The 18,492-nt window shown below is 32.6% G+C and overlaps 2 protein-coding genes across 3 annotated transcripts; one reads left to right on the plus strand and one right to left on the minus strand.

The window, feature by feature from the left end:
- Nucleotides 1-7,979: 7,979 nt before the first annotated feature.
- Nucleotides 7,980-11,186, plus strand: LOC125833183 (protein phosphatase 2C 51-like). Its single transcript, XM_049512325.1, has 3 exons — nt 7,980-8,782; nt 10,339-10,444; nt 10,619-11,186. Exons 1-3 carry the CDS (start codon nt 8,042-8,044, stop codon nt 10,966-10,968), a joined length of 1,197 nt encoding a protein of 398 aa, XP_049368282.1. The 5' UTR covers nt 7,980-8,041; the 3' UTR covers nt 10,969-11,186.
- Nucleotides 11,187-11,584: 398 nt separating this feature from the next.
- Nucleotides 11,585-18,453, minus strand: LOC125833134 (spermine synthase). 2 transcript variants are annotated; one of them, XM_049512281.1, is made up of 11 exons: nt 18,243-18,440; nt 17,920-18,153; nt 17,797-17,841; nt 16,804-16,880; nt 16,577-16,699; nt 13,804-13,908; nt 13,650-13,722; nt 13,231-13,302; nt 12,591-12,783; nt 12,317-12,446; nt 11,585-11,878 (listed from the first exon to the last, which is right to left on the minus strand). In XM_049512281.1, the coding sequence occupies exons 2-11, from the start codon at nt 18,062-18,064 to the stop codon at nt 11,786-11,788; spliced, it is 1,056 nt and encodes a 351-aa protein (XP_049368238.1). In that variant the 5' UTR covers nt 18,065-18,153; nt 18,243-18,440; the 3' UTR covers nt 11,585-11,785. The 2 variants fall into 2 exon arrangements, with proteins under 2 accessions (XP_049368238.1, XP_049368237.1); XM_049512280.1 differs by having other exon boundaries at nt 13,650-13,908; nt 18,243-18,453.
- Nucleotides 18,454-18,492: the final 39 nt, after the last annotated feature.

The following is an 18,492-nucleotide window of genomic DNA, read 5'->3' on the forward strand; positions in this document are numbered from 1 at the left end:
ACGCCTCTACTTGTAAGAGTAGTCCCTTTGCATACTATACAAGCTGAATGTTTCAACTATGACAACTAATAAATCACTCCTATCATAATTCCACTGAAAGCAACGTTTGTGGACAAAATGTTCCAAAGTGATACAAGTCAAGTCTAAAGTCAATTGAAGTATTGGACGCGCTAAAGAGAAATATAAACTTCATCACTCTATAAAACCACATCAAGAAAAAAGAAGATAGATCCAAATATATCTTTCTGTTTTCCTCTGTATATTCAATTAACAAAATGTCGATAAGAAGATCAATTCTTGCTAGTGTTTTTCTATTTGTTACATTCATAACAACCTCTGTAGCACAGAGTTCTACAATTTCTGATCAATGCACCTTTTTATACTGCAATGATAATCCAGTATTTCGTAAGCCTCAATTATTCAGATCTGTCGATTTAATTTTATTTGTGCTCATTCAACTTTGAGTTTATCACGTAAAATCATCCTTTAAGGCTATATTCTCTTGTCTTTTTTTTTTTTTTGGGAAATTGTGCAGGTGTGATTATGGTGATAAAATTTGTTGTGGGATTCTCAATCTTGATTGCAGTAGTGGTGTGGCAGTGCAAAAGACGTAATTTCAACACATGGAATGATAATTTGATGAATAGAGCATCCTCCTCCTACGAACAAAACTGTTAACTTTTACTACTGTTTCCCTTCTTCTTTTTTTTTATATATAATATAAAAGATACAATTGTCCCATCATATCATATCTCCAAAAATGATTTCTAGATTTAGCTTTGATTTTCAAATTAACAGCTAGTTCAACTCATTTTGACACTAAAAAAAATGAGGTATGTTGTATTGCAATTTTATTTCTGTATTTCCTTGTTCAAGCAATGAGATGTCTATCCAGAATAACTTTTTGTCATTTCCATAAGTACGAGTCCTGATATACAGTGTATGGCTTAGTTAAAGGTTCACTTTGAGTCGATTTTCTTTTAAAAATAAAATAATAAAATTAAATTAACTGAAAATCAAATGTGTTGGGCTTGGGAAAATGGAAGTGAAAACCGGGAAGAAAAGTAGAGGAAGTGAAGTGAGTAGAGACCTGGAAGACTGGACCGGAAAAGGATTAAATAGACCCTGTAGTATTGAAAATAGTTTATATATAATGAAGGGTATATATAGATCATTTCCGATAGACAGGGGTATATTTTACCATTTTCCCATACTCAATGACTGGTTTTGGGTTAAAAAGAGACGTAGGTTGGGTGGGTTTAATTTGCCATTAAACTAAATAAACTCGTATCAAATTAAATTTCAAAATCCATCTATTCCATTCTTCTTCACAGTTCACATCATTACTCCATTTGAAACATCATACATTGACAACAACAATAACCTATATATTCTGTAGGGGTATCAAATAGAGGGATTTGGTTGAAATTGAAATTATTAAAAGGAGTTGAATTAGGTCATGACCCATCCAAATTTACTTTAGGTTCAAATAAGTTAGGCTCAAATAAGCTAAAAATTGTTACTTTAGGTTCAAATGAGCTAGGCTCAAATAAGTTAAAATTTGTTATTTTAGGTTCAAATGAATTAGGCTCAAATAAGCTAAAAGTTGTTACTTTAGGTTCAAATGAGTTAGGCTCAACTAAGCTAAAAATTGTGTTTGATCACAATCCGTCCAATTTTACAGAAGAGGCTCCTCTCCAGTAATGAATCTCTCTATTTCCTCTAGTTGAGCCTTATCTATCTCACACATGTCCCATCATAAAATCAATGGATCAATTAAATATTTAACTAATTAATTTTAAGGAGAACTTACATAAATTTTATTGATTTAAATGTTAATTACTTGTATATACTTTAGTTTGTTATATTATATATCTTATCAAATTTGGTGTCTTCAGATACGATTAGATAAATGAAATGTATCTCAGATACATGGGTCAAGTTTAGGTGTACTTGGTTCTAGATACATTATATCCAAGTGGATTCGCATGTATTTAGGATATATAATATATTTTGTTCATCTCTCTCCCATCTTACTCGTCACTCTTTCATGTATCTTGTAACACCCCTATATACTAACCAAGAGTCGCATGTCGATTCACCATTGCTTAATTACTACAATATGTTTTATTCTCATTTTGGGAACTTGAAATTTTATGATATTTGCAAACTTGTTTAACATAATTGTGATCGTAATTTAAAGGATTGTATTGGGTTATTTACGTAATATTCTAATTAGGATTATCTATAACTTGAAAGGGTGGTGAGGTATATACATATAGGTATATATGTATGCATTTTGGGCAACGTACACTTTTATTTGGATAGCACCTTTGAAGGACAGTTGTACAAGTGATAAACATCACTTGTGTGACTATATTTTCACACCTCCTTTAGTTAAATTCGTTTCCTTGAAGTCTAAGAACCTTAGAACTCTTTCTAAAAAGATTGTTCTTCAAAATCACAAGAGAAAAACTTGGTCCTTTTGGCTTGAATTCGAGACACACCCTTCCCTTTGGTAAGTGATGAAATCTGTTTTAAAGGTGGGTAGTGTTTGGTATTTTAAGCATATTTCGTTCTCTAGAACTTCGTTTACAGTGAATAAATATGATTTGGAAAGCTAATCCATATACCTACAACTCTTATGTTTATGTATAACTCTAATTTAGCTGTTATGGATTCGAAATATGGGACGCAACATAGGACAAGTTCTGTCCAGATTTCAGAATTAGAAATCATGTATGATCAACTGTTAGTGTTTTGATTATATCTTTTTGTACAAAACATATTTTGCGATGATTCTTGATTATTATTTGAAACCTTATGAGATGTACCTACATCTTTCATGAAGGATATACAGTCCAGCTTTGTCGTTTTCATTTTCAAATCTAAGTTGCGACATGAGATACTAGGTTGGCCAGAATTACTATTTTGGGAGCATAGTCGTATTTGTACAGGCTAAGCTTACTTGTGATGATAATCCTGTTTTACATCAACATTATTGAGCTACTAGGAATTAAATATGTTATGTAATTTTATTTTTAAGGTTGTATATACTCGTGAACAAGTTGAGGACCTTGATACGTTGGTTGGTCTACGGTTTGAACTCTTGAAGTTGTGTTGGACTGTTTCTAAGCTAAGCACTGAGGTTTGTGTATAAACTTATAATTGTACTCTTTTTTACCTGCTGGTATATCTGAAAGTTTATCTTGGTACCTTGGTTACCTCTTGTCACTTTGCATTGTCGTGTTGGTATCCTTTAAGACATTAAAGACATTTGTGTAACTCGCCTTCTTGTACGGATTGTTTGATTCTTGTGGCTGTGACTTTGTCACTATTGGCATGCCTCTTGATTCAGATCATTTGTCATCTTGACTCTGGATTTTTAGTTTGTCTTAAGAATGAAAGTTGTATATTTTAAGTACGAACTAGAAAGCCATGTTTAATATGGTTCTTGGTTCTTTTGATTATTGGGCTTGACCCTTCTTGATACCTGCTTGTGCCTGGTGTGACGACATGATGTATATATTTGGCGAGCCTTGTTATTAAATCTCTTGGAAAATGGTGCTATGAGTGTTCTTGACATTTGGATCTTTAAATATCGAACTTGATACTCTTTATATATTGTTTACTTGATTTATTTATTATGTTTCATGCTGCCTATGACTTGAGAAAGGTAGCTTGGTGAATTTGAGAGCTCCAAACCTAAAGTTTTTTCACTACTAAGTTATATGCTTAGCGATAGTTGTTTCTATCGTAGGGAATGTTCGAGAGGATGCATGAAGTTGGCTATTGGAGATGGAGTTTTTGAGAGCCTTAAGGAAGATCACATTTGCATATAGGCATCTATATTTTGTATAAACCTTGGGACTTGTACATGATCTATGTGTTGTACATTTACATGAAACTTTGAAGGCTAATTTGATCATGTCACCATGGGTTGTAATATTAGTGTGGCTATATGTTTTGTTCTTTTTGGGGTGTATAAACCCGAGTCTTGTAATATACTAAAATTACTATTTGTTTTGAATATTGTGTGAAGCATGAACCGGCGAATTTTGGTACTCAAAAGTTGGTAATATTATTTTTATATCATTTTTAAGTATGAGGATAATATATGCATGAAAATCTCGTAAGTTATTTACTTAGATTATTTTGGAAGGATTTTTCCGCCATAAGTTAAAATTATGCGCAATATCAATTTGACATCAAATAAATGTTTAAACGGGCAGAATGCACATCTTTAACCATTTTTTTGAACCTAATCTCTCTACTAGATTATAATCAAAATTTCCACCGTTAATCTCTTTTAAATGTCGCAAGTATTAAATTAGATTTCTTGTTTAAGTGGTAGTATCCTTTCGAATCTCGTTCACCTCCCTCCCCAATCTCGCTCACTTCTCTCTCTATGTTTTTGTATATGATAACATAATACATATAATTAAATGTGTATATGGTATTGAAATATGTCTAATTATGTAATTTTTCATAATTTTAATAATGGTTAACTATTCTTTCCCTCTCCCTTCTCCTTTTCTCTCCCTTGAAAAGCACGACCACTATGGCCACCATTTCATCGACAAAAAATTGTCAAAGAAAATTTCAAATTCAATGTTCTAATGATTAAAACTAAAACTAAGATAGTGTTTGGCCATAGATTTTCAAATATTTTTGGCAAATGTTATTTGGGTGAAATTTCACCATGTGTTTGGCCATAGTATTTGGAAAACATATTTCACTTTTTTAGGAAATATGATTTATACCAATAAGTTTTTAAAACTATCAAAACTAACCATAGGTTTGTATTACAAGTCAATTGAATCTTCGTTGCAACAAATAACAAGTAGTGTCCATGACACTAGAGCAATATGGTAGTTCGGAGTGAGTACAATAAGCATCATTCCATACATAGTGAAGTAGACAAAGCACATGACTTTGTTATCCTGAACCGATTGTTCATCATTTTCATCAATAAACATATCATCACTGAATATTCCATCACTACTTTGGTGTTTACGTAAAAAATTATGTAATACAACACAAACAACTATTATAGATGGTGTTTTTGTAAAAGATAAAAGTTTGGTGTAGAGTTTAAACATTCCTTCTTGGTGTAAAATTTGGTGCAGTGGGTTGGAGTTGATTTGCACCAAATTTTACAACAAATCCTATATTTGGTGTAAAATTTGGTGTTTTGAGCTCCAACCCACACCAATTTTTACATCAAATTTGGTGTGTGAATAGTGTTACACCAAATTTGGTGTAACACTATTCATCACACCAATTCACTTTTTGAATATTTTAATAATATTTTATTATACAAACTTTTAATTAAACATTATATAAATTGTATGTTTTAATTAAATCTCTTGTATATTTAATTATATTTTATGTAATATTTTTATAATATTAATTTTAGATATAAAATTTAGCTTTTTTATAAATTAATTTTTCTATATATGACTTTTTAAAAAAATTAAATTTATGTTAATTCTATTATAAATTACAATTAACCTTCAGAAAAATTAAAAATGCAAACATATAAATTTTTAAACAAATAATACAATGTACTTAAAAACAAACCGAAAATAATAAACATTCAACAAAGTAGTAATTGACATACATCAAAATTGAAATATAAAATACATAGTAATTTTAAAAAGAAGTGCAACATGATATATTAACTTCATATATTATAATGCACAACATGATAATTGGGGATGAACGTGATCTTAATGCACCAATTCAAGATGCGTTAGAAGGTCCAACTCCGACCGTAGAAATGACAATAGATGAAAATTATTAATTTCAATAATTTATTGCTCGATATAAAAAAAATAAAGGACAAAGAAGCTCATTTTGAACTACGTAATGCATTAATAGAGCATTTATGGAAGCATCGTAGTGATCTTGAAAGTTTAATATTTAAGTAGAATTTAAAATAATTTTTTCAATTATGTAATGTTTATTTAATTGTATTTCATTAATGATTTCACTTTTATTTGTATTATCCATTATTATGTATAATATTTGGTAGCGTAAAATTTGGTGTTTGGAGATGCACTAAGGAGGGTGAGTTTGAAGAATCATTACAAGAAACACGTGTCCTCTAAATGGTAGAGAGTAGTCAATATTCTTGTCCACCAAACGGCAGAAAGAAAGATAGTTTCACCAGAAACCTTAGCAATTACGAGACGCCACTTGTCCTATCACTACATCCTATTGGTCCCACCTACCCACGCACCGTTATCAAAATAAATATCATCTTAATATACGTATATACAGTGACGGATTCGAAAATTTTGTATCATGGGTGTTCAATTATTTTTAGCTCGAAAATTACTACATATAATAGGTGCTCAGTTAATATATTTCAATGAATTACTAAATTTTTGTACATAAATAATAATATTGTCACAAAAGACAGTGAGTACATAAACAGGTGTAACTAATTCTTGCATAAACTACTATATCAATTTACTCATAATTATTTTTTTACATTATGAATATCTACATAATTAGGGGTAGAGCTAGGTGGAGGGTTTGTGGGTTCGGACGAATCTAGTATTTTTTTTGTAGACTTTATATTTGTATTAAAAATTAAATAAATATATATGTATATACTAACGACTCATTGATAAAGAAGGTTTCATGGAAACATTTTCCACCCTAGAGTTGTAGATTTGAATTCCACTTTCATCAAAAGCTACTTTTTTTTAAAAAAAAAAGCAGGCATTGCAATATTTTTTTCTTCTTAAAGAACTTTTAAATTTCTAATTCTTACTTTGCCTTTATGCAAAACTCTAATCGGCTATCAAATAATCTCTTAATGAAAAGAAATAATTTATAATCACATAAAATATCTAAAATTTGACTTAAATTACAAATTATAAAAGTCTTTATTTTTCATTAATTTTTTGTCAAGTTAAACATAACACATAAGGGCATCTCCAACCCTACCCTTTATTTTACTCTTCAAATATAGAGTTTTCTATTTTTTCAGATAATCAACTCCAACTCAATTATCTATTTTACTCTCTAAAAAAATCGTTTATCTTTCTTTTCAATACTATATTATTATTTCTATTTCATTTTTATTTTCTTATTTCATAATGTGGTTGTCTTTCATTCTTTCTTTCTTTCAAATAACCGCTTTATATAATTTTCATGCCATATAAAAAAAATATTTTTTTCAAATTTTTTATTTAATTTAAAATTTTATTTTATTCTAAATTTTAAATAACATAATTACAAATAAATATTATATAATATACAAATAAGTGCACATAAATTGCAACGAAAATTGTTGTGATAAAATTATTATGTTATGTATTGTATTTTTAGATTAAAATTTTATCTTATCATTTTAATGATGTGCAGTCATCGTAGTGACAAATAATAATAATAATAATAGCAAATTATAAAGTGACAAAAATAAAAAATATATATTATTAATTTGGGATGAAAATAGTATATATTAAATAATATATTTTTTAAAATATTATATTACATCTAAAAAGAATTACGTATATTAAAATATTTAATTAATGGTTTTATATAAAAAATAATATGTTAATTATAAAATAATTAAAAAGTATGAATAATAGTTCTCAAAATTTGAAGAATACTTTTACTCCCGTATAAGTGGAGAATAAAGAGTAAAATAAAGTTGGGTCGGATATGGTCAAATTGAGATTTGAGGTGGACGACTAATATTTTTCTTCCCCTAGGGAATCCCTATTGACTAGCGAAACATGTTTTCGCCACGTATTTTCCTCTTCCTTCATCCATACCGCCCACGTGTTTCAGTCCTCGTCCTACTCATCATTGCGTTTTGATCTTTGGAACTCAACCAGCCGCTTCATCATAGTCACGTGGCACAAATCAATCATACTATTCTATCCAACGGTTAATATTCATCGTAGAGTTGTTTAATATTCAACTCTCTCTACTTTCTCTCTCTTTTGGACCGAATTACGCAAAATATCTACTACTACTTCCATTATAATCTTCGCAATGCAGTTATCGTCTTCACATAAAAATGATTGATAGCGTTAAAGGTTTGCCGCCGGTAGCCGAAAAAGGTTGCCGGTTAACGGCGTTAGTGGATTCCGGCGGACTAGCAGAAGTAGATCTGAGTGAGAAGGAGCCAAATTTCACTCGTCGTAGGCGATTGAATGAACGTCGGTTGAAATCGTCGCCTGCGCTACCGGAAAATTTCAATGTCTTCGCCGCTGATTACAGGCATTATAAGAAGAAAAAACCGGAAAACAGTACCGTAACTGATACTGATGATCAAGTTCAACTAGCGACATTTAGAGAAGTGAAAAAAGTAAGGGAGAGCTTGGTCACGTGCTGTTCACATGGATCGATATCGTTGATCGGCCGGAGAAGGGAAATGGAAGATGCGGTGGCGATTTATCCGAGTTTTTTCAGTGAAGGCAGCAGCAGGAAGTACGATTATTTTGGTGTTTACGACGGGCATGGAGGGTCACGTGTAGCGCACGCGTGCCGTGACTTTTTGCACCGTTTAGTGATACAGCAAGTTTCGGAAGGAGAAGATTATGATGGGAAGAGTATTAATTGGGAGAATGTTATGATGGAGAGTTTCCGTAAAATGGACGAAAAGGTGAACAAGGAAGGGGCGGAGATGGCGACGATAGGATCAACGGCGGTTGTAGCGGTGGTGGGAGAGGAGGAATTTGTTGTTGCGAACTGTGGAGATTCAAGAGCTGTGCTTTCACGTGCTGGAGTTGCAGTACCTTTGTCTATTGATCATAAGGTATACGTTTTTTAACTTCCTTTTATTATTTTTTGTTATTGCAATGTTCGAATCAATTTTCACTAGCGTAGCCATTTCAGTCCATATTAATAAAATTGCTGAAATATACGTGTCTTATGTTCCCTTATTTTCAATATTCTTTTCTATTTCTAAAATCCCTTATTTCTCTCCTAATTTTAAATTATTTTATAATGTATTCGAGCTAGTTTTTAACATATTCGAGCTATATATTATGCATCTGATTTATTTTATAATGTATTCGAGTTACATATTATGTATTCGATTTGTTTTACTTTTTCAGGGATTAGTGTAATTACAAACTAAATAGGAATAGATTTTAATTTCATATTAAAACTATGTGATTCCTAAAATTTATACTTTAATATTAATTTTCAAACTTAATTGAAAAAACAGTTTTTTTTTGTTTTTGGAAAACAAAAAAAAAATTAGGGGCCGGTTGGAAGAAGGTGGGGGTAATTTTTTTTTTTTTATTTTTGGAAAACAAAAAAATTTAGGGGTAGATTGTGGAAGGTGTGTGTGGGGCGGGGTGCCCGGGAAAGGAGGTAAAAAAATTTTTTTAAAAAAATAGATTTCTTTTTGTTTTTGGAAAACAAAAATAATTTATAAGTCATCATCCTTACTCATATCAAACTCATATCAATATGATGAAAAAATACGTTTTTAAATATTAGTCAAAATTTATGCCAGATGAAGTTAAACGTGACAAGGTGAACCTAACAAATTTAGCTTTGCAGAATCAGAACGAAAGGAAAATATTTCTGTCGTTCACACTATTCAAACAGATTTTACCAACAACTTAATGTTTTACTACTTTTCGTTTCAATTTATTAGTTTTATACTTTCCTTCTTTTGTCTATTCAATAAAGGATGTGTCTTTTTTTTCAACTCTTTAATTCTACTTTTTCATCTGGTATGTTTAATACCACAACATTAAAAATTATTTTGGTACATTTTATATAATATTTTTAGTATAAAATCGTAAGGCTGAATTTTTTTTAATTTTGTGTCAATTCAAAATCAAACACATTACTAATATTTATAAAAGATTTGGCTGTGAATAATGTCAAAGGATTAGCCCTACTCAAACACCAACAAAGACATATCATTATTATTTATTTTACTTTATATTTTTTCATTGTAGTGTATAACTTTCATAAGGTCCTATATAACCACGAGCCTGGCAACTTTGGTATACCTTTTATTTATTTAACATCCTTAGATATGACTGTTTGTATGCTGTTATTGCTATAATCTTAACTCGCCAAAGGTCTAATATTTTATCGGATGTTCATCATATTATTAAATTGACAACGAGTAATGATATGATCAGTGGTTGATGTAGCCTTTAGCGCTGCGGGTGATCAATGCTTAAGACCATCAAATTAAAATCCCTAATTTGCGTGTAGGATAGGGATGAATTAACTTGGTACTCAACTTCTCTCGATAGACATTTTCTACATTTGATAGTGCCAAGTAGATGTCTTTGATTTTGAAATGGAATGCTTTCTGTTGACCAAGTTCCTGTATGGGCGCAGCCTGACAGACCTGATGAGCTGGATAGAATTGAAAATTCAGGTGGGAAAGTCATAAATTGGAATGGACAAAGAGTCTTAGGAGTTCTTGCTACTTCAAGATCCATAGGTACGTTGAAGACTCAGCTTACTGCACTAGCAGGTCTTTTCTTAATTCTCATCTTTGTCGAGGCTTCCACAGAAATGAAGAACAAACTTACTGTTTGTGGAAGAGCTGATCAGAGCACTTTGGCAAATTAATAGTAAATCATGCTTTTTATGATACAGTTATTGATCGATGCAGGTGATATGTACCTCAAACCATATGTCATTCCAGATCCTGAAGTCTTAGTTAGCCAAAGAAGTGATGAAGATGAATTCTTATTACTTGCAAGTGATGGTCTATGGGATGTCATTCCAAATGATGTTGCGTGTGACGTTACAAGAAGATGCTTGAATGGTCAAACGTTCAGGAGGTGTGACCAACAAACCAAATCCCATAAGAGAGATGATCAGTCAAGTGAAGGTGTCAAAGAAAGTCTCGCAGCACGAGCAGCTTCCTTCCTTGCAGAGTTGGCAATTGCTCGGGGTAGTAGGGATAACATCAGTGTAATTGTCGTCGATTTGAATAGATCTGTATGTTCATCCAGTTAAGCTTCCCATACAAATGATATGCAAACAATTTTATGGATGTCCACCAGGTTAGCAATGTGAAGGGATCTTTCCTTTTGATTGTCTGCAGCAATACCATTACTTGCCTTCCTTGCTTGTTCGCGTAATTCTCCCCTTTTCTTTGTAAAGCTTATGGTTTATTTAGACTATTATTGGCCTTGGTCATTCACATTTGAATGAGATTTTTAACAGACTAGTTGGGGGGGAAAGTCTCCACAGGTTAGTTGCTGCAATGGAAGTCTTTTGTGAGACGGTGGCTTTGAAGTTTTCAACCTCCACCACCACTTTTTTTACTCACCCGATTGACGGACGATTCATAATTTTTTCAACACGCTTTTGTTTCAATTTTGTTTCGTCTTTGTATTATTTCAACTTCTAGACTCCTGTTATCACCAATAATGAAATATGAAAATCATCGCCGCATTCAATCAATCAGCAACATAAATTTTCAGTTTATCGTAGAAACATATTTCGACATAGGGATATCCACTAAAGTTTCCAAGCATTTATTAGAAAGAGTAAAACTATATGCCAATGCGTGTCATAACATATTTTATTCAAGTCTCAATATCAACTAATAGAAGAGTTCAACAAGTTAACAATAGATATAGCAGTACTGAAACCTGCATATTACATGTTAATGTCTTCAATATCAAATACCAATACAAACCACACAGATAAATAGCCGCATCTACATTTCCTGCTGCCTACGCGTGTGACAAGTGGGAAGGATATCAACCAGTTTACTAGAGCAGCAAGGAAAAGAAATGGGTAATAGTTTCATAGATAATGCAACAACTTAAATCTTGACTCCTGCAGAGCGTGGGCCATCACCGAGACCGCTCACCTCCCTCCTTAAAAAGCACGGCAATGCGAAAGCAGCTTCATGCATCTGTTAAAAGAACAAGATACTCTGTCACAAGAAAAATGACAGCTTTTCTTGGTTGAATTGAAGTGCAGCTGTTGGACTTCAAATTCCAAGTATTTGATGTATGACGGTGGATGCAATGGAACAGAGACAAGGAAGCTTAAAACTCAAAATTGTTACCCTATACCAGCTAGTAAGGTAAAAAAAAAAAAAAAGTTCAAATGGTAGAAGAAAAGGCCCTCTTATCAAATGGCAGATGATAAGCTTGTATAGTTTGTCTTGGTACATTTGAAACACCCATAATATCAAATTGTATCCAAATTATGGTACAAAACTCGAAGACAAGTAAATATCGATGCATACCACACGCGCAGTCAATACAGCACAAACAAAATCAAAGAATGTTTATTGGTGATGTTATGAGTAGCAAATATGAAATTGCTTACTAGTAGAACAAGTTACCTCAGAATTGTAAAACTTAAGTTCCCGCTGATGCTGAAGAGCGCCCTCTAATTTCTCAATAGGATTAACAGGGTGCTTAAAATCAACAGATGGTCCCTCAGTTGAGCACAGAAGAAACCCAATAGCGCCACTGCATAATACGTAAAGCAACAATCCTCAATAACAATTAAGTGGAAGCATGTTTGACAATTCCTCTTTAACCTTCAACCGCACAACTAAGGAAACAAACAAATAAAATAGCTACATGTTCTTGCTGTTAATTCCTAAATTATACCTAGGATATGTAGGAACACTGGCCCATGCATAATGAACAGAACTAAATGTTTCACGGCAAATTGAGATCATATCCTGAATAAGATGAGTATGAAGCCACATGCTCTCTGCCATGTTGCAAAGTACACCGCCAGGCCTTAATGCCCTGGCTATCGTTGCAAAGAATGGTCTTTCCACAAGCTCTAGCGCAGGACCTGTAATGAAAGACATTTCAGAACAATTAAATCAAAGCTCATTGGATTGAAAAATTACTAGTTGCTGCAAAACCCATCTTTTAGGAGTGTGAGGTACAAAACCAAAAAACCAAAACTATTCCTACTCCAAACAAGAGAAGATACTATAGAGTCAATATATACACTGGCCAAGAACATCCAACAGAAACAGGAAAAATCAAACAAAAGAAGTGATGTGCTCTCCAACGAAAGACACGGATATCTACTCAGAAATGCATGCAGTTTTTCAATCCTTGAAAATCAGTGAACTATGGGCTCTATCTTCAACAAACAAAATCTGCCCTATTTGGACGGGGGATTGCTTCACTGTGGATGGCAGAACTGTATGGGAAATCCATAAATGACCTTTAAGTTGCTAAAACTTTAGAAAGCAAGGATTCGTAAAATTAAAAGATGCATCTGACTTACCTACAGGATCTGATGAATCAACTATGATAGCATCATACTTCCCTTCAGGTGTGTTCTTCAGAAACTCAACAGCTGTCAAAAATTATTCAGAAAGTCATATACAGCTATCTAAAGAAAAAAAAAATCATATACAGCTCAACTAGTAAAACGGGGAAATTAAATTTCAGCAATAAGAAAAGCATTCTGTCCTGCTTTTAGTTTTAACTGTACATGAGCCATTCCCACCATATTGAGGCCAAACTTTGGGTCCAGAATAACCAAAATGATAAACTCAGGGAGTTGTGCTATCTTTACCCTAGGCTTTCTCAGCCTCCCAAGCATTCTCCTAATAACTAAAAATCGAAGAGTAGAAAATATATTTCTGAATTGATGCGAAGACTCTGATAATAAGATCAAGCGACACAAAGTAGTGTTCATACCATCACCAACATGAAGATTGACACGAGGATCCTCAAAGCCAATAGCCAAATCTGGGAAATACTTTTTACTGACCTGCAACACAAGAAAATACAACATATTTAAAATGAAACTCAACAAAAGCACCAATTCATGTATCTTGGATCTGTTACTCACATCAATAACCATTTTATCAATCTCACAAATATCAATCAGCTCCACAGAGCTGTGTCGAGAAATTTCCCTTAGAACTCCACCATCACCACCCCCAACAACTAGAACCTGCATTTTTAGATCAAAATAGATTAGACAGAGAACAAATGAATGGTAAAACTGAGAAGGAAAACCAAGCCAATAGTAAAAAACAGATTAATATAAAAGATGAGGCATTCAAACAATAAGTTCCAATAAAGACATATAATATAATATACATATATATACATACACACACACACACACACACACACACAGGCTCATCATATCTTCATAATGAGCTTATCATAGACTCAAATCTTTCTAGTTTTGTCTTGGATGCCCAGGCAAAGAATAAAATCAAAGTATCAATGTTCTGAAAAGAATTGAAGAAAAAAATAAAGAACCTCGTGTTGGTTAACTCTTTTTCTCTCCCTTGTTACAAATGAGAAAACCCACACTCTCCCAGCAGCTGTGAAAGACCAGCAACATTTCAAACTAGGTCTTTTGATCAATTAATTAAATTGATCAACTATCACCTATATTAGATTCCATCTAAAAACACGCAGACAGAGATAACAAGCAGGATGTGCCAACATTCTAGTGATTATTTACAACACATATTTGAAGATAAAAATCTGCAGATAAAACTGAAAACTGGTAAACTACTGCTGACGAGTGATAAGAACCCATAAATCAATGAAGATTTGGCACTTTAACAGATGCTTAACAAGTAAAGAAACTGGCAGAAGAAAATTTTAGTTCCACCAACAACCACACACATCAAATTCTCATCCACTACAAAACAGGTTCTGCAGAAAGAATAGACCAAATACTTATATGATTGAGACTCCTCTGCATATGTCCTTCAAAACTAGGACAGTTCTTAGTTTCAAGTTCAAAGTAATTGCATGTAATCATCTTAGAAGAGATACTGCTTAATGCAGTCCACCAAGTTTACAAAGGTAATCCTCCTAGTTCCTAATGCACTTCCACTAAATGATTATTCAAATTCCTTCATGTCATAGACCTATCAAAGGGCTTTATAATCTTAACATTAGGTGATTCACATTTTTCGGTACACCCACAGATATTGATGTCCTTGTATGTGGAAATGATAGTAACATACAGCAAACAGAGCATAAGAAAGGGGTTGTAAACAAAGAAATTCTCTTAAGGTACAATTTCTATCTTGACCCATTGGGCTTAATGCAAAGAGAACCGAAGGCTGATTAGGATTCCTCCCGAAGCAGTAGCACATTAATTTGTCAGATTCCATAAAAACTAATGAGTTGCAGATAAAGGTATAATTCTACCAGAAAATCTATATGAGCCTTTAGAGCAACAGGACTTAGAAAGCTACAACCGTGTTAATCATCAAATTACCAAGAGAATGATGTATCAGTCCACACAACAACCAAGGGTGTGGCCTATTGGTTCGTAACGTGGGTACCGACCGAGGTAAAAATCCCAACAGAGACTAAACACTAAGAGATTCTACCAAACAAAATTACCCTGATACCTATGTAGGCAGGAAGAAGAGGTAGCTGATAGAGTAGTCCAAGTGTGCACAAGCTAATTCAAACATCAACCGTTACTAAGAGCATGTTTGGCCTAGTGGTTGGGAGGCTAAAAACACTTTTTTTGAGAAAAAGACAATTTTTAAAAGTTAAAATGTTTGGTCAACCAGTAAAACTGCTTTTAGATATAAGTAAAAGCAGTTTTTATGTGGTTGGGAAGAAGCAAAAAAAAATTTGCTTCTTAAAAAAGGCAAAAGAAGAAAATCATTTTTCAAAACAAGAATACCCCTACCATTTATACATATTTTTACCAATATATCCCTTGTTATTTAATTAGCATATCTCATAAATTTGGTTAAGTTCCATTTAAAAAATTTATTCTTAAATTTTACACAATAAATTCTTTATTTTATTATACATTTTATATATTATTATATTATAATTTAATTTGTGGAATAATTATTTAATATATTTGGTTTAATATTTTTAATTATATTTAAATCATTAGGTTAATATTATATCAATAATTAATATTTTCTTCGATTTAGCTACATATAATATTGAAGAAAATTTGCAATGTGTACTTTTTAGTAAAATAATTAAAAATTAATTAAAAAATTTATAATAGATATTTAAAATAATTTCTCTCAATAGAATAAAGTTAATATTAAAAGTGCATTGATGTCTGTCTTTTTTCGTAATTTGACTCTCAAAAATACTTTTTAAAATAGATTAACCAAACACAAGTTGCTTATCAAAATCACTTTTCAAATGAATTAGATGGACACAAATTGTTTTTAAAAAAAAATACACTTCTGAAAGCTATTTTAATAAAAATGCTTCTAAAAAATAAGCATTTTTTTGCCACTTGACAAACATGCTCTAACAAAGAAATGATTTATCAGTCCACACATGCAAGCCTCAAAAGGTTGGGGAAGAGGTGGACCATCCATGATGATGAAATCTTAAAGGGTGAGTGTTTGGTTGGTTCCATCACATAGTTTTATCTTTTCTTGATTGACTTACATATAAAAATCCAGGTCTCAGCTTGTCACGCGCACACACACGCAATGCACACACACAAACACATATCAATTCAGTTCTCAAGCACATAAGATTCACTCTCTTCCAGTATATTCTGATTCCAAAACAAGAAAGCAAATCCGAAAACCTTTGTTGATCATTGGGAGTGAAACAAAGGGAGCAAAATCTTTAAAGCCAAATTTTTACATGGTTACCTTCTTAGGAGATTTGATTGAACAAAGAGGAAGATGGGCTATCATCTCCTGATAGGCACATTCATCTTTCTCGGTCAACTGAACAATGCCATCTAGCACTAGAACTTTTCCATAGGATGCAGACTGCAAGTACGAATAGACATTTAAGGCAGATGATAAAAGAGCTTGAGAGAAATTTAATAGCTAGAATTTAAAGCACAAAACTACGATAGAACAAGATGCTGAACCTCAAAAACTAAAACCTCCTGGAATTCTGACTTTCCCTTGAATAAAACCTTTTCTACTTTCAGGGAATGTGCTTCTCCTGTAAAAAGACGCAATGAAGAAAAAATCATTCTTAGTAAACATTCAATAAAAAGGGTAGAAGAGAAAGGGCATCGTTGAGTACTTCAAGATCGAATAGGAGTCATACACTTAATAATAGAAGTCAAACTTTATGCATTAACTTGGGTTTAAACTAGCAAACCAAATTATAGGAATTTGTTACAGCATAAAGCTCATTTTTTCTCCTACTTCTACCAGAAGCATCATTTTGTGCTACTTTAACACACATACTGGAAATACAGGGCTCAAGATCGAATAGGAGTCATACACTTAATAATAGAAGTCAAACTTTATGCATTAACTTGGGTTTAAACTAGCAAACCAAATTATAGGAATTTGTTACAGCATAAAGCTCATTTTTTCTCCTACTTCTACCAGAAGCATCATTTTGTGCTACTTTAACACATACTGGAAATACAGGGCTCAAGGAAACAAGCGCACAATCCGAGCCACTCACCCTAAAATTTGACAATTCCCTTTGCAATAGGACACAAGTATCATCTCCTAAATCTAGTATAACTAACTAATGTAGTTGCAGCTGACATAAGCTCTTCTGTTTTACACAACTAAGAAGAAAAAAAACTCCAACTGTCCCAATCATCTCCAAAAAAAAAACCTATTTTTGACATATGATTGAGTCTACAAAATCACTAAGATCTTCTAAATTGTTGAGATTAAGACAATAACAAAAAGATAATGATTTCGTGTTTTCATCAACTTTTCTGAAAATATTTAGTTTAACACTGCTAACAGAAAAATGTAAGTTAAAAATTAATCATCAACTTTTGACTACTGTTTGGAGCAAATTACAAGTATCAGCCCTGGGTAAATCCTTCCTAGAGAGAGAGAGGGGGGGGGGGGGGTTGTTTCAGATAAAGGAACAAGCAAATTCTAACCTGGCCACATTGGATTGTTGAAGTACAGTACCTTCTCTTTTCCATCTGCAACAACAACAAACAGGTCAACAATAACATCTAAACCCTGAACACAACTGGCAATTATTAATTTCGTTTAATTACCAAATGATGAGGGAGGTTGAGAGAACCATCCTGAAACAACAGTGGAGTGACAATTGGCTTCAAGTTCAGGATCATATACCCTAGCCTTCAAGCAACATTTAGGAATAACAACCTTGTTTGAACCATTATTCTCCTTCCCATCCATAGTCCTCCGGTTGTCCAAACCTCTTCCTTCTTCGAGCTCCGTAAATTATTATCTTATTGGAATCCAGCCTCCAACAACCTCACGATATCCTACAATCATATTCAACAAGAACACAAGGAATTATAGAATACAATTATCTCTTAATTCAACAATTAGTACCAAAAGAAAGAGTGCTCACTTTAGGCAAAAATTGAAACTCCACTGAAAGATTAGAACTAAACGAAGTATTAATAAGCAAATGGAACCCAAATCAAATACTTTCCAACTGGGAACTCCACTCTTACTTAACCAAAATACAATAAAAGCAGCGTTGAATTAACGCAGAACCAACACTTAGCAAAAAAAATCAAAAAGAAGAAGGAATCCGAGAGAGAAAAAAAAAGCTTTGGTTTGGACGAATCAATGGCGTTAGCGCTTCCGAATTAGGT

The sequence above is a fragment of the Solanum verrucosum genome, unplaced genomic scaffold (assembly GCF_900185275.1).
Source record: "Solanum verrucosum unplaced genomic scaffold, falcon-dt-bn FXZP01000100.1, whole genome shotgun sequence".
NCBI classification, from domain to species: domain Eukaryota; kingdom Viridiplantae; phylum Streptophyta; class Magnoliopsida; order Solanales; family Solanaceae; genus Solanum; species Solanum verrucosum.